The sequence below is a fragment of the Camellia sinensis genome, chromosome 2 (assembly GCF_055761805.1).
Source record: "Camellia sinensis isolate YWXY chromosome 2, ASM5576180v1, whole genome shotgun sequence".
NCBI classification, from domain to species: domain Eukaryota; kingdom Viridiplantae; phylum Streptophyta; class Magnoliopsida; order Ericales; family Theaceae; genus Camellia; species Camellia sinensis.
In genome coordinates, this window is record NC_138962.1 from 17245181 (window position 1) to 17269286 (window position 24106).

General features: G+C 37.7%; 2 protein-coding genes across 2 annotated transcripts; both read right to left on the minus strand.

Moving 5' to 3' along the window:
• Positions 1 to 15925: 15925 nt before the first annotated feature.
• Positions 15926 to 18768, minus strand: LOC145810729 (non-specific lipid transfer protein GPI-anchored 14-like). The gene is made up of 2 exons (XM_082907544.1): positions 18375 to 18768; positions 15926 to 16011 (listed from the first exon to the last, which is right to left on the minus strand). Exons 1-2 carry the CDS (start codon positions 18766 to 18768, stop codon positions 15926 to 15928), a joined length of 480 nt encoding a protein of 159 aa, XP_082763670.1.
• A 3994-nt stretch (positions 18769 to 22762) lies between these two features.
• LOC114286260 (uncharacterized) lies at positions 22763 to 23209 on the minus strand. The gene has a single exon (XM_028229387.2). It carries the CDS (start codon positions 23207 to 23209, stop codon positions 22763 to 22765), a length of 447 nt encoding a protein of 148 aa, XP_028085188.2.
• Between the last annotated feature and the right edge of the window lie 897 nt (positions 23210 to 24106).

Sequence of the window (24106 nt, forward strand, 5' to 3'; positions counted from 1 at the left end):
CAATCTCGTTAAGTTTTATCCCTTTCCTTTGCTTTCTCTACAAAAAAAATCTCATAACTATCACTGCTGTAAAAGCAGCAACACAACACCCATAACATGGCCATTATTATTATTAGCCTAACTACGCCACCAGTCAACCTGCAAGCTCTACCCAGCTTTGCCACCCCCAAACCACCACTACCACTGCATACACTCACCACTGAAACACCTTCCAATTTAAAAAAAGAAAAGAAAAGAAAAGAAAAGAAGCACCACCACTACAAAGACCCACCTCTTAATCTCATCACCAACCAAAAACAAAAAACTGAATAAGTGAACATGTAAATATTCATACTCAATTGAAGCCTTAATCCACAATTACTCGGGTGAGAAGTTGGATAGCCACCATCAACAACACCTCCCCAAAAAATTAGTGCAAAATCAAACCCAACAGAAATCAAAATCAAACCGTAGCCATTATCACCCAAAGAAAATAAGGTATTGGATATAGTGCAAAAATTGGGTCTCTCTGAATCCACCACGCCTTCCAGCTTCCTCCTCTCGTCCTCCCTATTTCTTTCTCTAGTCGTTCATCCCCATTCTCTCCTCATTTTCCTTCTTCTCTTCTTCTTCTTTTCTTGATCGCGACCTAGATCACAACCAATCGCCACAAACCCAGAATGCGACCCAACACTGCTGCCATCACTGCCTACCATCGCTCTGAAAACTATAGATCTAGGGTTAAGTTTTCAGAAGAAGAAGAGGAGGAGAGGAAAAGTGAGTGGCGAACAGCGGAGGAGAGGGAGTGGAGGAAGATTTGTGGGTAGAGGGGGAAATAGAGGGAGGCGGTGGTGTGTCCTTGATGAAGACCTTCGTTTCGGTTTCGATGTCGGAGGATAAGAGTGGAGGAGTGGCAAGGGAAAGGTTGTCGTCGTCAGAGAAGTTGATGTCGATATCCCATAGGGGTCGGTTGTTGCCGGACAGGTCTTCGGGGAGCCAGGCAGACTCTCATGTTTTGTTCCACTCATCACCGCCGCTCTTGCCGGTGGTGGACAGTGGGCGGCAGAGGTAGTCGTGGTGGAGGAGGAGGATGGTGGTGATGGGATTGAAAAGGGGGTTACGAATACAGATACTGAAACAAGATATACACTTCTATGTAGATTAACATAGTAACCCAGAAGATGTAACGTGGACCAGTATTTATACATAAAGCATACAAGAACCGAGAGACAAAAAAAATAATAATAATAAAATAATCATTTTGTATATGGTGGGGTTAACAAAATTAACAAGATCAAAAGGTATTTTCGTCTTTTTGCCCTCAAATAAAAGGATAACATAGTCATTTTGTATAGGCAAGTAACGTCGTTTGTGTAAAATTGATGAATTAGGAAAATCTTGATATTGTCAGATAAAGTAGATAAAGTTTTTGTAATTATTGAAACTACAAGAGAGGTTTTTGTATTTGTCAAAAATCTTAGGGAAGGTAAGTTTATTTTACCCGATAATAAATATAGTTTCATTGTTGTTCTTTTTTATGACAAGATTTGCAAATTCAAAAACATGTGTTCTTGATCAACTTGTAGAGTTTGTGAACATGTCAGCTGGTTCTACGGCTCTTGATGGTACCACCTTCTTGTTGCCAGGGAGATTATTGGACAAGATCTTGGATTTCATATGTGAGAATGCAATCATTCTGTGTTTCTCCAAACGAAACAAAATTTTAAGTTTTTTCTAAAAAAATTTGATTGAGTTTTCAGTTTTTTTTTATTATTTTATTTAGGGAGTTTTTTTGATAAATCCATTTTCTAAGAGGTTTATTCCATCCAACCCATATTCTTTTTGACTATTCCATTAGGTCCAATTTGAGATAAGAAGACCAAAATACCCTTTTCATCTACTTATGTTCCATTTAGTTCACATTATTTTCTTATGTTTCAATAAGTCCTATGGGTGACATAATTACCAAAATACCCTTAATGTGAATGTTCACACCGTCAATATAAATGTTTATATCGTCAATATGTAGGGGCCTGGCTCATGTCGATCCTCGTGGGTGCCTAGAAAAATTCGAGTCGGGCCGGGCCGGCCTACAAGCCAAAAAAATAGGCCCGACTCGGCACGTTTATAATATGAATATTCACATTGACAAGTTAACATTCACATTGATAGGAGTGTAAAATTGGCCTGCGGCCCATGGGCGGCCCAAAACCAGCCCGTCGCCCGGAGCGGGCCCGGGCTGGCCCGTTCACAATATGAATATTCACATTGACATATTAATATTAACATTAACATTAACATTGACAAGAGTGTAAAATTGGCCCACGACCCGTGGGCAGCCCGAAGCCCGGGACCGGGCCCGGGTCGGGGCGGGTCCGGCCTGTTGACAATGTGAATATTCACATTGACATGTTAACATTCACATTGATAGGAGTGTAAAATTAGCCCGCGGCCTGTGGCCGGCCCGAAACCTGCCTGCGGCTCGTGGGCTGCCCTGGGCGGGCCCGGCCTAACCTGTTTATTCACATTGACATGTTAACATTCACATTGATAAGAGTATAAAATTAGCCCGCGCCCCGTGACTGCCCGAAACTAGCCCACGACCCGTGGGCGACCCGGGGCGGGCCCGACCCGGCCTGTTGACAATGTGAATATTCACATTGACATATTAACATTCACATTGATAAGAGTGTAAAATTGACTTGCGTCCCATGGGCGGCCCGGGGCGAGCCCAGTCCGGCCCGTTGACAATGTGAATATTCACATTGACATATTAACATTCACATTGATAGGAGTGTAAAATTTGCCCGCCCTCATATTAACATTAACATTGATAAGAGTGTAAAATTAGCTCGTGACACATGGGCAGCCCGAAGCCCGGCCCCGGGCCGACGCGGGTTCGGCCCGTTGACAACGTGAATATTCACATTGACATGTTAACATTCACATTGATAAGAGTATAACATTAGCCCGTGCCCCGTGGCTGCCCGAAACACGCCCGCGGCCTGAGGCGGGCCCGGCCCGGCCTGTTGACAATGTGAATATTCACATTAATATTCACATTGATAAGAGTGTAAAATTGACTCGCGTCCCATGGGCGCGAAGCCCGTGGGCGGCCCGAGGTGGCCTGGGTTTGGGTCCCGGCCTACCCCGGGCCGCGGGCAAGCTTCGGGCAACGGACAAGTTTTACACTCCTATCAATGTTAATGTTAACATGTCAATGTGAATATTCACATTGTCACGGGTCGGGCCAAGCCCGCCTCGGGCTGCGATCGGGCTTCGGGCCGCCCACGGGCTGCAGGCCAATTTTACACTCCTATCAATGTGAATGTTAACATGAATATTCACATTGTCAACGGGTCGGGCCCGCCCTGGCCCGAGGTCGGGCTTCGGGCTGCCCACGGGTGACGGGCCAATTGTACACTCTTATCAATGTGAATGTTAACATGTCAATGTGAATATTCACATTGTCAACAGGTCGGGCCGGGCCCGCCCCGGGCAGCCCACAGGCCGTGGACGGGTTTCGGGCAGCCACGGGGCGCGGGCTAATTTTACACTTCTATCAATGTGCATGTTAACATGTCAATGTGAATATTCACATTGTCAAGGGTCGGGCCAAGCCCGCCTCGGGCTGCGGTCGGGCTTCGGGCCAATTTTACACTCTTATCAATGTGAATGTTAACATGTCAATGTGAATATTCACATTGTCAACGGGCCGAGTCGGGCTCGCCCCGGGCAGCGGGCGGGCTTTTGGCCGTCCATGGGCCGCGGGCCAATTTTATAGTTTTATCAATGTGAATGTTAACATGTCAATGTGAATATTCACATTGTCAACGGGCCAGACCGGGCCGCCCATGGGCCACGAGCGGGTTTCACGCCGCCACGGGACGGGGGCCAATTTTACACTCCTATTAATGTGAATGTTAACATGTCAATGTGAATATTCACATTGTCAATGGGCCGGGCCGGGCCGAGTCGGGCCCGCCCTGGGCTGCTGTCTAGTTTTATACTCTTATCAATGTAAATGTTAACATGTCAATGTGAACATTCACATTGTCAACAGGCCGGGCCGGGCCTGCCCACGGGCCGTGGGCGGGTTTCGGGCAGTTACGAGGCGCGGGCTAATTTTACACTCCTATCAATGTGAATGTTAACATGTCAATGCGAATATTCACATTGTCAACGGGCCGGGCCGGGCCGGGCCCGCCCCGGGCTGCGGCTGGGCTTTTGGCCACCCATGGGCCGCGGCCCAATTTTATACTCTTATCAATGTGAATGTTAACATGTCAATGTGAATATTCACATTGTCAACGGGCCGGACCGGGCCCGCCCCGGGCCGCCCATGGGCTGCAGGCGGGTTTCGCGCCGCCACGGGACGGGGGCCAATTTTACAGTCCTATTAATGTAAATTTTAACATGTCAATGGGAATATTCACATTGTCAACGGGCCGGGCCCGCCCTGGCTCGCGGGCGGGTTTCGGGCCGCCCACGGGCCAATTTACATTCCTACAAATGTGAATTTTAAAATATGAATGTTCACATCATTAAATTGCTAATCGTTGAAAAAATATTTATAAGGGTATCAAAATTAAATATAAGGGCATAAGTGTCCAAGAAAATAGTGTAAATCAAGAAAATGGACTTTATGGAATAAAACTATACATACATGAGACTAAATGGGTTAAAAAATTCCTTCATGGACTTATCAATAAAAATCCCTTTTATTTATAAATATATATCGAGAAATTAAAAAATTATTTGACAAAAATGAATTTAATTTTTTTTTTAATTTTTAAAATTATTTCAGCCCAAAAAAGAAAAATAATATGAAAATAATGTGTATTTCATTTTTTCATATTTTTTCTAACAAACTAGTTTTTGAAAAATTTTCTAAACAATTTTTGGAAGCTTAACGAGTAATTAAGTGCATTTGATAACATGGTCACTTAGAAAAGCAAAACAATCTTCCATTGTCTTAGTTTCAGCCAGTAGCACACGAGAACATGGATGTAAATGAACCCAATAATAGATTGCCAAAATTTAACTTAAAAAATTAATGAGTTTTAAAATGTATTCAATCTTATCTTGTTTACTTTTTAAGACAATTTCAAATGAATTTTAATCAAACTAAGCTTAAGTAGTTTGATATTTTATACTGCACATAAACTTGTTTTTTCCCCTCTTCTACTACTCTGTTTTTTTCCCCTCTCCTGCCATCACCCATCCACCATAGGAAACCCACGGGTTTTGATGTGGTTGATTTCAATCAAGAAAGAGTTTCGTTTGGATTTATGCACAGCCCAAATATCTCATTTCGGGTTAATCACAATCAACATAAACTTCTCAATCAAAATTAATCCTCTATTTTTGTTGATTTCCAAAATGATTTACTAAGATGAAAGCATTTTTAAATTTTTCTATGTGGTTGGCTGGGACAGAGAAAGGAAAATGAGAGAGGGGATAGCGATTGGTCCTTGTAGGTGGGGAAGACAAAAGGCGGTTCGGTGATGGTGGTGGACGATGGCGGCTACTACGGAAGAGAAGGAAACATAATCTCATTAGAAAAAAGATAGTGTAAAGTTTAAATATTGGTAGTAGTAGAATCGTAAATCTATCCCAAATCGTTCATAATCTAATTAGAAAACGGATAGTGTAAAGTTTAAATATAAGTAGTAGTATAATCATAAACTTATCCCACATCGTTTAAAAACAACGCATAATGTTTGAATATAAGGGATGATTGAGACATCTAATAATTGCCGAGCTAAGTAGCATTAGCTTATGACTCAAGCGAGGGCACCGAAGTGGTTGGATGATGGTAAAGTTGATAGTTGGCTTCAACGCTTGAACTCAGGCTAGACCAGCGAACCTGTAGGTTGTAGCTAGCTTAGTTGAACTCAGGCTAAAACGATTAAACCACTAGGTTCTAGCTAGCTTGGTTGAACTCAGGCTAGACCGAGTAAACCTCTAGGTTCTAGCTAACTTAGTTGAACCATGTAGGTTGTGGCCAGCTTAGTTGAACTCAGGCTAGACCAGTGAACCTGTGAGTTGTGCCCAGCTTAGTTGAACTTAGGCTAGACAGTGAACCTGTAGGTTCTCTGGCTATGGCTTTAGTTTAAGTCATTGGACAACCACTTTTTTTTTTTTTCCTTTTTTTTTTGTAATAGAAAAAAAAATAAAATAAAAAAATATTGTGATTATCAAGGATGGACTTTTATTTTTCATGTATAAAATAAATAAATTAGTATTGTTATGATCATGGATGGATCTTGAAAATTTGAAAATCTAAATATACTTTCGCACCCTGTGGATCAGTCCTTGGTGATGATAACAAAACATAAAAATGATGATTTTTTCTATTTCAATCAATAACATTTGGTGGGTTTGGCAACTAACTAAAAAAACTCATTTTTTTTTTCTTTTGAATATTACACTTTTTAAATTTGTGTCAATGATTTTACATTTTTTGTGTATCTAGTGTAGAATGATCTAAAAACATCACCAACTTATTTTCACTTTTATTTTTAATGAATTTTTTTTTTCATTTTTTTATAACTTATTTGGTCCATGTAGTCGAGTAGACTCTAAAATGCAAAGTTTTTGGAAATTTTTTGAAAAAAGTTCATTAAAAATGAACCCCAGTTCCACTAAATTTTCTCGTTAGAAAAGAGATAGTGTAGAGTTTAAACACTGGTTGTAGTAGAATCATAACTCAATCCCACATCGTTCATAATCTCATTAAAAAAGAGATAGTGTAAAATTTCAACATTGGTAGTAGCAAAATCGTAAACCCCTCGCACACATTGTTTAAAAACAGCCCATAATGTTTGAATGTAAGGTGTGATTGAGACATCTAATAATTGCCGAGCTGAGTAGCGTTAGTTGGTGACTTAAGCGAGTGTACCAAGGTGGTTGGACGATGGTAAAGTTGAAAGGTGGGTTCGACGCTTGAACTCTGGGTATACCAGTGAACGTGTTCGTTCTGGCTAGCCCAAGGGTTTTTTTTTTACATGCATACAATAAAAAATTAATATTGTGATGACCAAGGATGGATTTTTTTCATGTATAAAATAAATAAATTAATATTGTTATGATCAAGGATGGATCCCCGAAATTTGAAAATCTAAATATACTTTCCCACCCTTTGGATCTATCCTTGGTGATGATGTTTAACATAAAAATAATGGTTTTTTCTATTTCAATCAATAAAATTTGGTGGGTTTTGGCAACCAACTAAAAACTCTATCTTTTTCCTTTTTTTTTTTTGAATCTTATTTTTTTTTTTAATTTGCCTCTAAAATTTTACATTTTGTGTATCTAGTGTAGAATGATCTAAAAACATCACCAACTTATTTTCACTTCTTTTTTTAGTCAATTATTTTTCATTTTAATTTTATAACTTATTTGGTCTATGCAATCGAGTAGATGCTAAAATGCAAAGTTTTTAAAAAAAAATTGAAAAAACTTTAGTAAAAGCGAAACAAAAAAAAAAAAATTTCAAATACTTACCCCAGTTCCAGTAAATTTTCTTTATGAAAAATTAAAATTCAATAGTAATTTCAAAAAATAATTACAAATTTTTTAATTCGCCACTCTCATCTGATTTTTTTTTCTACGCTTGCATTACTACATACCTCTAAAATAATTCAAAGTATATTCCAAGCGCAATAAACATTTAAAAACTTTGACAAGAGAGGATTTGGTGACGGTGGCGGTGGATGGTGGTTATGGGAGAGAAGGAAACATAATCTCATTAGAAAATAGATAGTGTAAAGTTTAAACACTGGTTGTAGAAGAATCGTAAATCCATCCCACATCATTCATAATCTCATTAGAATAGAGATAGTATAAAAATTAAACGTTGGTAGTTGTAAAATCATAAACTCATCCCACATCATTTAAAAATAACGCATAATATTTGAATATAAGGTGTGATTGAGACATCTAAAAATTGCCGAGCTAAGTAGTTTTAGCTTGTGACTCAAGCGAGAGCATCAGAGTGGTCGGAAGATGGTAAAGTTGAAAGATGGATTCGACACTTGAACTCAGGTTGGACCTGTGAACGTGTATGATCTGGCTAGCCCAAGGTTGCCGAGTTACGTCACCGGAGAACCACATTTTCTTTTTAAGATGATCAAAGATGGACGCCCAAAATTTGAAAATCTAAGTATACTTTCGCACGTTGGGGATCCATCCATGGTGATGACTATGCAACATAAAAATGATGGTTTTTCTATTTCAATCAATAAAATTTGGTGGGATTGACAAATAACTAAAAAAACTATTTTTTTTAATTTTTTTATTTTTTTTGAATATTTTTTTTATTTTTATATTTGCATCAAAAACTTTACATTTTTTTCTGTCTAGCGTAGAATGATTTAAAAACATCACCAACTAGATAGAACTCACCAAATGCTGAAACCTTAATTATTCTTGCATGACTCTTTTTTGGGGTAAGTGATATTTACAGTCACCATTTTGGGGGCATTATCATGAGCTGAAGAATACATGGGAATTGCCCTGCCACTATTGATGGAGAAAAACCGAAATTAGAAGAAAAAAAAATGTGACTTTTTTAGATTTTTTGTTCCCTAATGCAGTGCATTGTAAACAAAACAATATATTATAAGGCAATGAGAGAACTGTCATACCTGCTACACTATTGACAATAACTCTAGTAGTCTTTGACTGAGCATCACAAACTTTATGCCTTTTGTGGTAACTCTTTGAGGAGCTCAAGTATTTGTTACACTGGTGAACTTGGCAAACATGTGGTATGACAAGTTCAGAACGTGTTCCTTTCAAAATTTTGTGTTCATTAAGTCCTTGTTACACCCGTGAGCTTAAATCCATTTCAATAGTAATTAAAAAAAAAATTTAGGAAACAATAATAGATATGACATTTTGTTTTATAAACAAACCCTTATCTGATACCTCCATACCCTACTCCTTCTCCCTAGTCACCAACACGGAATCCCAAAACAAACTAGGAAAAATCCGTTTGGTAAGACTTTCTAACTATGATTTGAGAATATGAGTTGTATTTTGAGTTTGTATGTTTTGAAATTATGATTTGAGTATAGAAAATTTGTTTGGTTATGATTTTTGAATAGAGTGTTGAATTGATTTTTAAATTGAGTGTGAAATTGAGTTTTAAAAGTTTGATTTGACATGTGAAGTAAGAAAATTTGTTTGGTTATGAGTTTTGGAAAGAGTTTTCAAAACTTAATTCAAATTATTGTAACTCATAACAAAACACACTATTTTCACACTATTAAAAATTCTGATCAACACTCATAACCAAACTCTTTTTAAAATTCAATTAAAAAAATTTATTATTAACAGAAAATAACATTAATCAATTTTTTAATTGAAAATTCTACAAAGGAAATAATTTTTTTTCAAAATAAATTTTCAAAAAATTTAAATCATAAATATTTAAATAATCTAAAAAATTTAATAAGTAAAAAATTAAAATAAATATTCAAAAATTTTAAATCGTAAAAATTTAAATAATTTAAAATTTTGATATTTTAAATTTAAAAACAACTCTACACTCAAATCCAAACCAAACACATAAAACAAAACTCAATTAAGAAATTATTTTTAAAATTCATAACCAAACACATAATTTGAAACTCCATTATACTTTTACAACTCTACACTCAAATCGTAACCAAATACATAACAAAAAAATTAAAATATTTAAAAATATTTTTATAAAATAGAGTTTGAATTTATTTTTATAAAATATTTTAAAATTTAAAAAATTAAAATCATAATATTTAAAAATATTCAAAAAATTAAAAAATTAAAAAAATCGTAACATATTTAAATATTAAAATATTTAAAATCTTAACAAAATTAAAATATTTTTAAAATATTTAAAGATTTAAAATATTGATTTGAATTGAGTTTTGTAATGAGTTTTGAATTATGTGTTTGGTTATGAGTTTTGAAAAGTAATAATTATGTTTTGAATTGAGTTTTGAGAAATGGGTATAGAATTATGATTTGAAAGTTTAAAACAAACACCACACTCAAATCAATGGGTGGAACTATAACTTGAGAAGCTTACCAAACGGAACTTTAATTTTCATTGTCTCAATCTCTATTTTTCAAAATATAATTTTGATGATGCAACCAAACAAAATGAGTTTTAAAATGTATTTAACCTTAATTTATTTACATAAATAAAGAGCCAATCTCGATTAAAACTTAATTTATTTATATACATAACGAGCTAATCTCGATTAAAACTTGATTTATTTACCTACACAACAACAAATCAATTTCGAACATCTTTTAACTAACCGGACAAAAGTCGAACTCAAGTTGTTTTACAGCCGCTACAAAGAACCATCAAATTTTGTTTACAAGAAATTGAAACAAACGCATCAATTTTCCAATGGAATGTGACCCCATTTATTAGGCAACTAAGATAACACTTTTAGGGCATGTTTGGTTGGAAGGATTAAAGCATGGGATTAGGATTATTAATCCGTGGGCCCAATCATCCTATGTTTGTTTTGACATTTTGGTTTAGGACTATTAATCCAATGGATAATTAATCCAACAAATTTGTAGGATTATTAGTAATGGGGTAGGGGTGGGATAGTTAATACCACACTAATTTGATAGGATTATTAATACCTCACTATTAGTATTGTGAATCAAACATGACCTTATAGTGTAGTATAGTACATTAATTGAGCATACATCTTGAGTTACATTTCTGGTGATGGCTCCAATCTTTTTTCAATGGTTTTATCATTTGCAAAACATCACGAAAGAGTGTTTGGAGCAAAATTTCAGTTCAAAACAAAACTCGTGATATAGTTGAGGAGCTCAGTTTTTCCATGTAAATATATTTTCTATACTGACATAAAATGGGAAGCGAATACAGAAAACTAAGAGTGTAATGTCAAGTTAAACTTGCTTGTTTTTCACTTTCATTCGTATTTGTAGAGTAATTTTTACGATAAAAAGTACGAAAATTTGTTTGGTTTACCTTTTTTGAGAAATAATTTTGGAAAATTATTTTGAGGAGAGTTTTAAAAAAAGTGATTGATTTTATGTATATGAGAGAGAGAGTGATTTTGAAAAGTAGGTAACCAAACAAAATTTTGAAATTTTTTTTAGAAAAATTTGTTTGGTTTGATTACTCTTGAAAATTTGTTTGTAGAGAATTTTTCTCAAAATTTTTTCTGAAAAACAAACCAAACAAGGCCTATATTTCCCTCCTAAAGGTGTGTAATTTCATTACAAATTATATTCTAAATTACTAATGTCATATCTTAAAATTTTTTAAATGATCATTTTATCATTTTTCCTACAGTACTATTTCTTCTTCATATCATCATGACTATATTTTATAACTTTTCATCGTTAAATTCTACCTAAACATATTCTTATTGAGTGATGATATACACACATAAATTTTATATAAAATTTTTAAGCACAATGATATAGCTTAATGACGACCTTTCACTTTACAACAAAATACCTATAAACATAATTTATATTTCCAACAACATCGCTATCACAACATTTTTCTGATATTTTTTGTATAAATTTTTATATATGAATAGAATTTTTTATTTTATTTCCACCATTTTTTTTCTCGTCTATTCACCCACATTTATTACAGTATTATCAAACACCGTTATTCACATTTATTATAGCATTACTGAATTTTTGTATTTTTGTAATTGGTGAATTTTAAAAAAAAAAATTCACAAAATATTATACTTCTTAAATATATCTAGTTTAAGTGTATCTAAACAATAAAAGAATTGATTAAAATATTAAAAAAAATTCCGTAAAAAAAACACAATTTTTATTTTTATTTTTTTGTGAGTTAAACCAAAGAAGATGATTGTCATTTCTCTTAAAATGACATGAATAAAATATTAAAATATTAATATTAATTTACAAGTATAAAGGCTAAAGGTCAAATATGTTATTTTAATTTAATAGGGATAAGTGTAATTTTTCAAACGCAAGAGAGATCTATATTAAACTGAAATCTCGTAAAAGTGTCACTGTAATTTACCCTTTTTCACTTGTGAGATGACTCAAACCCCAAAACCCAGTTGATTAATATAACCATACAATGGAAGACAATAGCATAGAAACCAAAGAAAGTGAGAGGAATGAAAGAGGTGAACTTTTGTGAAGTATATCAACAAGAAGAAACCACTATCAGAAAGAAAAGAAAGGATGCCCAAGAAATGGTGCCAGATGAACCATTAACTTGATATCAAAACAAGATTGAAGTCAATAGCAAAGAAAAAGAAAACTATAGCCGAATGAAATGCAAACCAGTATTTGCTAAGTAGCAGTTTCATACAGGTTATGATGATACAAAACAACAAAACAATCCTCCAGCATTAGTGGCAAAAATCAAATATACAAATCATGATTTAATGCATATCCATCATTTGCACTGTCCTTTTAACCATAAGATCAACCAACAAAAAACTAACATAAGATCAAATATGAAGGCTCATTTGACATGAAGCTAGATGAATATGATTAATACTTCAACCTATAGTAAGTAGTGATAGTCTTTTAATTAAAATTTGGCACATTTCCTTATTTTAGAGACTTAACACAGGACTTGAGGTCTTAGTAACAAGTACGTATATTTGGCATATTAATAGAACTACAAATATGATGAGAAATGAAGATCAAAAAGAAAATGGAAAGAGTCTCTCTCTCTAGAGCAAGCTGAAAATCAAATACTGTAAAGAATGAGTCTTAAGGTTACTCCCCTTACGTTCTTAATAGGGATACACTTTCTTCCTGTTGATGTTTCCTTCTTTACTCCTGAGTTAGTTTCTATTCAATCTTCAATTGAAGTGCCTTCAACATAAAACCTAAATTTCCTCAGGGATATATTCATTTCACCAAAACACTCAGATGTAGAACAAGTAGCCGAAGACTTCTCGGAACAATTGGACCGACAAAAGGCAAGAAAGATGTAAAACAAAATTCAATAATTTTTATATTTTTTAATTTTATAATTTTAGAATTAGATTTTGACTAGGATTTTAAATAGTTTAGAATTTTAGTCTCTTAGGTTTTCTAATTTGTGTTGATTTAAGTTTCCTAATTTCCTATTCTCTTAGGTTTCTTAATTTGTGTTGATTTAAGTTTCCTAATTTATTTTAGAATCACTTTTCCTACAAGTATTAGGTTTAGTTTATTATAAATAAGCCTACAAACATATGTAATTCATTCATTCAATTAATAGTATTTTAAAGAGTTTTTCTTTTATCTTCCTTGTAGATTCAAGGGTGTTCTTATAGATTCAAGAATTGTCGTCCACTAGAACGATATCTAGTCTCATGTGATTTATTCCGTTGCGTCAAGTGGTATCAGAGTAAGGAGTCACCTGGCTCAATGGCACAAGACGGAGTAGATCATACAAACCCTACTGGTGGTGATCATGGAGTCGAGGCCCTGTCGGGTAGCATATGAGAGACAACAAGAGCAATTGAACGAAATTCGTAATCTGCTTATTGGCATAAATCTCAATGCCAACAACAGGCCACCAGTGGTTGATAGGGTCTGTGTTGAGGGAGTTGCCCAAGGCCAACCTGTTAACCAGAACAGAGTGCGCACCAAACGATTCGCCCAAGGTCAACATGTTCAGAATGCTCCTAGACGTCCCCTTCGTTGTCCATCTGATAGTAATGAGGAGTCTAAACCAAAGTTTGAACCACTTTCAGCCAACTATCAACCCAAAAGGCAACAACAAGAAGGGTTCGATAAGTACCGAATGAGGATACATCTTCCCCAATTCAATGGAAATCTGCATATTGAGGATTTTCTTGACTGGCTTTCAGAGGTGGAGAGATTTTTTGGGATGATGGATGTTCCAGAATCAAAGATGGTGAAATTGGTGGCATACAAACTAAAAGGAGGTGCTGCGGTATGGTGGGATCAATTGTAGAAAAATAGGCATCGACAAAGGAAAGAATCTGTAAGGACTTGGCGTTGAATGAAACAACTTCTCCAAGATAGATTTTTACCATCAGATTATGATCAATACTTGTTTCAGTTGTACCAAAATTGCACCCAAGGAAGCCAATCTGTATTTGATTATACAACTGAATTTTGCCGACTTTTAGATCGCAATAATCTGAATGAGACTGAAGGACAGCGTGTAGCCCGGTATCTCAATGGGTTATCAGTAGTGTGGACTGTGGATGAAACACATAATATGGCTCTCAAAGCCGAGCTAATGGAGCACAAGACAACCTGTTCTAGATATCGTCAGAACCTTCCTGATTCGTCGTTTCCTACTAAGGAAAAAGGAAAAGGGGCTGCCCAACCAACAGTTCCAGTAAATCAGCAGAGGAGTACCGCTGGTGGAGAAGGAAACCAGATGACTGGATCAAGTAGCAGAGAGGCACCTCGAAACACAAATCCTTATGCCAAACCAGCAACGGGTAAGTGTTATAGATGTGGCAAGCCTGGCCATCGCTCTAATGTGTGCCCAGAAAGAAGGACTGTTAATTTAGTTGAAGAAGAAGATGAAATTGGGAATGATGAAGATGCAGAATATAAGGGTGATCAATATGAAGGTGCTGAACTCGCCAGAGAAGAAGGAGAACGAGTCAACTGTGTAGTTCAAAGGGTTTTATTTACACCAAAAACTGAGGACCTCAGTCAACGTCACAGTATTTTTCGCTCTTGTTGTACAATAAATCAAAGGTTGTGTGACCTTATTGTGGACAGTGGAAGTTATGAAAATTTTGTGGCTAGACGATTGGTAGTGCACCTGAAGTTGTCTTCTGAACCACACCCCTCTCCCTACAGTATTGGCTGGATCAAAAAAGGACTTGCTGTCAAGATAACTGAAGTATGTAAGGTACCTATTTCTATTGGCAAACATTATAAATCTGATGTATTATGTGATATGGTTGATATGGATGCTAGTCATGTACTACTTGGAAGACCTTGGCAATTTGATGTGGATATTACATTTAGAGGGCGAGACAACACTTGTTGTTCAATTGGGGGTCTCATAAAATTGCTATGAGTCCCTTAAAGCAACACATAGTGCCTTCGAAAGTCGAAGCAAAGTCTTTCCTCACTATAACCAATTCAGAGTTTGTGGCAGATGCGAAAACTTCACAAGAGTTAAATGCTATGGTTGTGAAAACAATGGTACCTGCGGCCAAGGAGAACACAGTTACACCAATCCCTCAGAAAATTCAACCATTGTTGGAGGAATTCCAAGAGCTTACTGCTGACAAGTTGCCAGATGAACTTCCACCCATAAGGGACATTCAACATCAGATTAATTTCATACCAGAAGCAAGTTTGCCAAACCTATCACACTATAGAATGAGTCCAAAAGAGAGTGAGATCCGGCGAGAGAAAGTCAAAGAATTACTGCGAAAGGGACATATTCGTGAAAGCCTAAATCCATGTGCTATTCCAGCATTATTAACGCCAAAGAAAGATGGAAGTTGGCGAATGTGTATAGGCAGCCGAGCCATTAACAAGATTACCATCAAGTATAGATTTCTCATTCCCCGACTAGATGATATGTTGGACATGCTGGAATCAGTGGTTTTCAAAGATCAATCTGCGAAGTGGGTACCATCAAATTCGAATCCGTCCCGGGGATGAATGGCAAACAACATTCAAGACTAAGGATGGTTTGTATGAATGGTTGGTTATGCCATTTGACCTTTCTAATGCTTCCAGCACCTTTATGCGAGTTATGCATCAGGTATTACGACTTTTCACTGGGAAATTTGTCGTGATTTATTTTGATGACATCTTAATCTACAGTAAATCAGAGGAGGACTACATGGCCCATTTACAGGAGGTGTTGACAGCACTGGAGGTAAGCAAGTTGTACGTTAACCTTTAGAAGTGCAGTTTCCTCACAAGTAACTTGTTGTTCTTGGGTTATGTGATTAGTTCAGATGGCATTCATATGGATCAAGAGAAGGTTCGAGCCATCCAAGAGTGGCCAACTCCCAAGACTGTTAGTGATGTTCAGAGTTTCTGAAGAAATTTAATGTATAAAGAGAAATAGAGAATTGTATTATTGATTGATTGTTTGTTGATTTCTATTACAATGATTCATGATTCCTATATATAGAAGAAGGTGAGTGTGTAGTAGGTAAGGAATAGGTGAAGTAGAGGTGGTAGTGGTGTAGTGGGTTAGGTTTAGTGGAGTAGGTGAGGTGGTAGTGGTGTAGTGGGTTAGGTTTAGTGGAGTAGGTTTAAGTGGGTGTAGTGGGTGAGGTTTAGTGGAGTAGGTTTAAGTGGGTGAAGTAGGTGATAAATTTTAACAGCCCCCCGCAAACTCAAGGGGGATAGGAACTAGCCAACTTGAGTTTGGAGAGAGTTACAAAACAAGAAAATACATAAAAATAAAAGAGGATAGGTGACACTGTATGGTCGTGTCAGACCATTGGCGAAGACAGTGGATGGTGGTGTCATAACGTTGTAGAGGACACTGTATGGGGGTGTCATAACCATGTAGAGGACACTGTATGGTGGTGTCATAACGGTGTAGAGGACACTGGATGGCGGTGTCAGACCGATGTAGAAGACAGTTTATGGGGTCATGTCGGACCGTTGTAGCAGACATTGTGTGGTCGTGTCAGACCGATGTAGAAGACAGTTTATGGGGTCATGTCGGACCGATGTAGAAGACAGTTTACGGGGTCATGTCGGACCGTTGTAACAGACACTGTTGTGACAGTTTACGGAGTCTTGCTGGACCCTTGTAGAAACTAACCGGAATCAATGTCGGGACAGTTTACAGAGTCTTGTCGGACCCTTGAAGGAGCTAACCGGAATCAATGTCGGGACAGTTTACAGAGTCTTGTCGGACCCCTTAAGGAGCTAACCGGAATCAGTGTCGGGACAGTTTACAGAGTCTTGTCGGACCCTTAAAAAGTCGCACCCTCAAAAGGTGTGCCCAATCTTTCAAAAGGCGTGCCATCAAAAGGCGTGCCAATCCATAAAAAGACGTGCCATCAAAATGCGTGCCCAATCCATAAAAAAAGTGCCATCAAAATGCGTGCCCAATCCATAAAAAGGCGTGCTATCAAAAGTTGCGCCCTCAAAAGGCGCGCCCACTTCATCAAAAGTCGTGCCTGACAGAAAGCGTTGAGCCATCAAAAGGTGAGCCGGAGACGCGACGAGGCACGTGAGCGACAGAGTGGCGTGTCGGTCGCGTCGTCAGTGTCGATATAAACCAATGCGGAGGCTGTGCTTGAGGCAGAAGCGAAGACAAAAAAACCTGGGAAAAAACTTCTGAAAAACTCTTCATTTTCTGAGAGAGATATTCGTTTTTCTGACAGATTGCCTCTAAGAGCTGCAAATCTTGAAACACTCCCCTTCCGAACATTATCAGTCTGAAATTGCTATTTCGCTGAAACACTCAGCAACCCAAAAAACATGGCCTCTTTTTCCCGTTCAGCTACCCAGAATATGGCCTCTTCATCCCGTGGTCTACTCACTCTCTTTCCCGACCTCATCGAGTCAACAAGAGAGATAACTGGTGCGGAGGCCCGTGAACCTCAACCAAACACCTCTGGTTTTGCTCCGTTGAACTTTCCGATGCGGTCGGTGGAGCAAAGAATGGCAGTGCAGTCGGATGTGGAGGCCAATCAGTATACATTGAAGTCATGTGTGGAAACCATGACTGCGGTTACAAATTTGTCGAACCGGCTGCAGAGTAGGACAAATGAGGTGCAGCAGTTAAACGCCCAACTGGCTCTGCTCCAACGCATGTATAAGGATGCGCGAGCAGAGTTAAGTGTGCTAAAGGCAGAAAATAAGGAGCTGAAGCGGAAGGCCACCGTGATGTTCCGATTTGGAGGTCCACCGTATGCTGTAGTGGAGGAGCGGGGAGGAGGCAACTTGCTTAGCGGATTGGAAAACACGGAGGCAGCACCGTCAAGGGCCGCCCAGGACGGAGGCAAGAAGAAAAGGCCGGCGGCATAGGCGAAGAAGTGATGGCCGACTGCAGAAAAGAAAACCAAGCTGTTGGTGGTGTTTTTTTTTTTTTTTTTTTTTTTTTGATCGGGGTTGATCCTGACATGAATAAAATAAGTGTGTTTGGCAAACTCGAATGGTAGGTGTGGTAATGCAGAAAAATCAACTCTTCTTTGTGTTTTTTTTTTTTTTTTTTTTTTTTTGTGAAAATAATAATAATAATAATATTAATATGGGTATCATGGAGTGGGCGGTGGTACAAAAATATTGTGTAGAAAAAGAGGGAGATGGTGGAAAAGGGAGGCCACTCATGTTATTAAAATAAATTAAGGAATTAAAAAAAAAGTGGTATTGGTTGACGAAATAAATATATATATGAAAAAGGAAAAGGATGAGAGCATTGGCGGAGGAATGACCATATTGATAGAAAATCTGTGCATCAGTTGAATTGGGAGCCAAGTGGAGAAGAGCAGGGCACTGAGAAATATTGGCAGGGGAATTGCAAACAGTAGGAAGGCCTAAAGCAAATGTGGCATTGATGTTAAGCCCTAGTTCTGGATTATTTCTGTCCTTTACAATCACACAGAGGCACTTTGGGCTTGTCTTGAGGGCTTGTTTGAGACCACTGCAACAGTCTGGTGTTGGAGCTTTGGAGTTTCCTCCAACATAAGGCAGACAGGTTGCAAGTCCAGCCAACTGCTGTGTACACTCCTCTCTGTCCTTGGCATCATCTGAGTTTGCACATGAAAACATCATTAATGCTAATAACATCAATGGAATTCCCATTCTGATCATGTAGTGGATATCCATTGTGAATCTGTGATGTTGTAAAGATAGAGAAGGTAGTGTATAGTTGAGGGGCTTTGTGCGTTTATTGAGTTCCTTTCTCACGCAGCAGCTGAGAAAGTTCTGCAGAGCTTCAATGGTACTACAATGCCAAATACCGAGCAAACTTTCTGCCTAAATTGGGCAACCTTCAGTGTAGGTGTGGCGCCGCCAGCAAGAGTAGGGCGGAAGCAGCGGAAGCTTAAGGGGCCAGAGGCGGCAGCCCGTATTCCGACAGTGACGCACCTTCTCATGTAAGAAGAGAGCATGTACTACCACCACAACCCAGATCATGAGACTAACAATAGTTGTAAGAAAGTTGGAAGATGCAGGAAAGTGAAGGTATGTGTACAAAATTCCAGCGGGCAGCGAAAGCAAGGTTGCCGGCCGGCTGCCCGCCGGTGAGAAAACAAAATACGGGCCTAAATCTTATGGCTCTGATACCATGAAGAAATTTAATGTATAAAGAGAAATAGAGAATTGTATTATTGATTGATTGTTTATTGATTTCTATTACAATGATTCATGATTCCTATATATAGAAGAAGGTGAGTGTGTAGTAGGTAAGGAGTAGGTGAAGTGGAGGTGGTAGTGGTGTAGTGGGTTAGGTTTAGTGGAGTAGGTGAGGTGGTAGTGGTGTAGTGGGTTAGGTTTAGTGGAGTAGGTTTAAGTGGGTGTAGTGGGTGAGGTTTAGTGGAGTAGGTTTAAGTGGGTGAAGTAGGTGATAAATTTTAACAGTTTCCATGGGTTGGCTACGTTTTATAGGCGTTTCATTTGAAGTTTCAGCACTATTATGGCACCAATAACAGAGTGCATGAAGAAAGGAAAATTCTTGTGGGGTGATGATGCAGAAAAGAGCTTCTTGTTGATCAAAGAGAAGTTGTGCAATTGTACCAATGCTAGCTTTGCCCAGTTTTGAGAAGATTTTTTAGGTAGAGCGTGATGTTAATGGTGTGGGCATTAGGGCTGTCCTATCTCAAGAACATAAACCAGTGGCCTTTTTCAGCGAAAAATTAAGTGAAGCTCGGCAAAAGTGGAGCACTAATGACCAAGAATTTTATGCAGTGGTTCGAGCTTTGAAGCATTGGGAACATTACCTGATACAGAGAGAGTTTGTGTTGTATACTGATCATCAAGCCTTAAAGTTTATCAACAGCCAGAAGCACCTGGATAACATGCATGTAAGATGGTCTACTTTCCTTCGGAAATTTCCTTTTACTATTCGCCACAAATCAGGGGTTTTGAATCGAGTTGCGGATGCCTTGAGTCGACGGGCTAGTTTATTAGTCACGTTGACACATGAGATTGTGGAGTTTGAGTTCCTAAAAGAACTTTATCCTGATGATGATAGCTTCAAGGAGATATGGGCAAAGTGTATTCAAAGGCAACCAGTCACTGATTTCCACATCACTGATGCCTATCTATTTCGAAGAAATCGCTTATGCATTCCCCGTACCTCTTTGTGAGAGAAACTAATTCGGGATCTCTATGGTAGTGGCTTAAGTGGACATTTGGGCAGGGACAAGACTATCGCAAGTATGGAAGAACGATATTTCTGGCCTCAGTTGAAGCGAGATATTGGCAATTTTGTGAGGAAGTGCTACATTTGTCAGGTATCCAAAGGGCAATCTCAGAATACTGGCCTCTATATGCCTCTACCTGTTCCTAACAGCATTTGGGAAGACTTGTCGATGGACTTTGTGTTGGGACTCCCTCGTACCCAACGTGGAGTTGATTCTGTGTTCATAACGGTTGACAGGTTTTCAAAGATGGCGCAATTTATTCCTTGTCGAAAGACTTCAAAAGCCTCTCATGTGGCTCGATTATTCTTTCAAGAAGTAGTTCGTTTGCATGGAGTCCCTCAATCCATTACCTCAGATCGTGATGTCTCAAGTTCCTTAGCCACTTCTGGGTGACTTTATGAAAGATATTTAACACAGCCTTGAATCGTAGTTCAACCGCGCATCCTCAAACAGATGGTTAAACAGAGGTGACTAATAGGACTTTAGGCAATTTGATTCGCAACATTTGTGGAGACAAACCAAAACAGTGAGATCTTGCTTTGCCTCAAGTAGAATTTGCATATAATAGCGCAGTTCACAATGCCACAAGAAAGTCACCATTCTCTCTAGTGTATGTCACGCCTCCAAAACATGCAGTTGATTTGCTCTGTTTGCCTCGAGGTCCAAGAGTGAGTACTGCCACCGAAACCATGGCCAAACAAGCCCAAGCAGTACAAGAAGAAGTATGACAGAAGTTGGAGGAAACAAATACCAAATATAAGGCAGCCGCAGACAACCATCGGCGCTCCAAATTGTTCAAGGAAGGAGATTTAGTAATGGTGTTTTTGCGCAAAGACAAATTTCTAGTCGACACATACAACAAATTGAAGCCTCGCAAGTATGGTCCATATAGGGTGTTGAAGAAAATCAATGAGAATGCTTATGTGATTGAGTGACTAGGCGACATGAAGATTTCCAAGACTTTTAATGTAGCTGATTTATATGAGTATTATGTTGAAGAACCCCTCTATCTAGAATCGAACTCAAGGTCTAGTTCTCTCTAAGAAGAAGGGACTGATGTAGAATAAGTGGCCGAAGACTTCTTGGAACAATTGGACCAACAAAAGGCAAGAAAAATGAAGAACAAAATTCTATAATTTTATTATTTTAGAATTAGATTTTGACTAGGATTTTAAATAGTTTAGAATTTTAGTCTTTTAGGTTTTTCTAATTTGTGTTGATTCAAGTTTCCTGATTTCCTATTCTCTTAGGTTTCTTAATTTGTGTTGATCTAAGTTTCCAAATTTATTTTAGAATTACTTTTCCTACAAGTATTAGGCTTAGTTTATTATAAATAAGCCTACAAACATATACAATTCATTCATTCAATTAATAGTATTTTAAAGAGTTTTTCTTTTATCTTCTTTGTGGATTCAAGGGTGCTCTTGTGGATTCAAAAATTCTCGTCTACTAGAATAATATCTAGTCTCGTGTGATTTATTCCGCTGCGTCGCACTCTTAACTCATCACTTTGTTTCATCTTATCTATTTTCTTCTCTTTCCTCACTCATATTGCTCATTCTAGTAGTAATGTACTTTGACTTTTGCTCTTTTTATTCATCTTCATTTCCTGAATGAAGTGGACTGAGCAGATAATCAAAATCTAAATTTGCTTAAGGACTTCTTACTGAAAAGAAACAAAAAATTGAGAGGAATGTGTATTTGGGACTAGTTTCCCCTTTTGTATTTTGGCAACCCCAACCTAAAGTTTACACAAGCATATACCAAGAAGTATGATATATGCTACAGATAGCCTTTTTTGTATGTCACATAAAAATATGAAATTATTCATTATCGATCAGATCATGAAATTCTTACATTTATTCCCATAGTTACAAAATACCTGCAAACTACAAAATGTAAGAGAGCCTGTGTTTCACCAATTTTTAATTTCCAATTTGAAAGCCTGAACCTTATAAATTGCTCTAATATTTATAAAGTTCCCATGTCTTCTCCATAGTGTATTGTCCAAACTAATTCAGGGCAAGCAAAAAGCCATGTATGTTGTTCCTCAATTCCAGATGGGTTAGAAGCAAGATATTCAATAAAAATATGAGTTTTCAATTTCTCGTTACAATTACTATTTGTTAATAATGTTTGCATATGAATACCCATATGGAACTCATCAACAAAAAAAAAAATGAAATGCCCATATGAATACCCATAGTAAAAGTGGATTTTGCTACTTCATGAAAACAACAGCTGAGAAAAGCCAAGAATTTCATTCAATTTATGACTGTTACACAATACATAGAAACAATATCCATTTAAATTCACATAACATTGAGCAAATTTCAACTCACCATAAATAAAGTTAACAACTTCCACATTTCATATCTCTCTCTCTCTCATTCTTTTTTCCCAATTCAATAAAAGAAAACACTATCAAAATAAAAAATTTATGAAAAGGAGAGAGATCATACACTGTTCTTGATTTGCCGCCTGGCCAAGAACCTCGCGACAGGTGGCGTAAGGGCGATGGTGATCGGAACCCTAATAGGGAAAAGAGCCTTGTTACAGAGAACGGCGAGAGCAAGTGCTCCGCCGCTCGAAGTAGCCAACTCAGCCGTCCGATTCCTATTCTTGTTCTTCTTCATCTCCATCATCGTCACCGTCGACTCCATTTCTTCGAAGATGAATCCATCGGGATTCGATTGGGGAAGTTTAGTTTTTTCTTCTTCTTCTTCTTCTTGTTTGGCGGCTGGGAAACCGACTTTCTCGAGCATGGACTCGACGTCGACGTTGCTCTTGATGGCGATGTAGAGGCCTGAGATTGAGGCGGCGGAGACTGAGAAGTGTACTCCCACTGCAACCTTGCCGTACTTCTTCAAGAGCTCTCTGAATCGACCACCAACGCTCGCCATCATCACCGGAGAAGAGGAAGAAGAGGAGGGGTAGGTTCTTTCTAGGGTTTTGTAATTCTATTCCAGATGAGTTTTGTAGGAGATATATAAAACGGTGTCGTTTGGTATTCGTGTTGCTCGAACTATTTGCCTCTGTGTTATGGGCTTTAGTGATGGGCTGTTGGTCCTTTTTTGGGTTGGGTTGGGTTGGGTTGCGATGGGCCATGATAATATATATATATATATATGTCCGGGTCTCGAGTATGTGGCCTGCCCTAAGTTCCCATTTTCTTTCTTTATTAAGGGTTGTTTGGGGTGTCCTAAATAAGTGCACTTTTTAACTTTTTAGACTAAAAAGTTGAGGAATAAAATATGATTTTTGAGTTAACTTTTTAACTTTTTATGAAAAAATATTATTAAAAAATTGTATAAATTAGTGTGTAGTGGAAAATTAGGATGGGGAGTTGTGCAGCCAAACTTTGAATTGATGCTAAAAAGTGATTAGCTACTTTTCGGGCATTGCACTGGACAGTTTTGTTTGGCCCGTGGGGACCATCACGGGTCCTATTTTGATGATCTGAACCGTTAAATGTGTAGAACTCGTTGAGCACTATATGTCTATGGAAAATCACGTTGATCGGATATCGATAGCTATCTGATCAGATTTGTTTTTTCCAATCGTTAATTATAACTCCTTTCATTTTTTTTATACAAAACTGTTTTGATCATGTAGTTATCGACATCCGATCAATGTGATTTTTTACAAATATATAGTACTCGACGAGTTCTACACATTGAACGATTCAGATTATCAAAACGGGACCCGTGATGAGCCCCCATAGGGCGAACAACAATGTGTAAAAATTACACCCAAACTGTGCAATTTTCTTAACAAACGCATCAATGCAGCTGAACATA

Bases quoted from the DNA above. Each gene is read 5' to 3' on its own strand.
- LOC114286260 (XM_028229387.2), bottom strand. From the start codon at position 23,209: ATGGCGAGCGTTGGTGGTCGATTCAGAGAGCTCTTGAAGAAGTACGGC.
- LOC145810729 (XM_082907544.1), bottom strand. From the start codon at position 18,768: ATGGATATCCACTACATGATCAGAATGGGAATTCCATTGATGTTATTA. The intron at 16,012-18,374 runs GTCATTCCTCCG...AAATTTCTTCAG, and splicing joins ACAGATTTTCTATCAATATG to AAACTCTGAACATCACTAAC.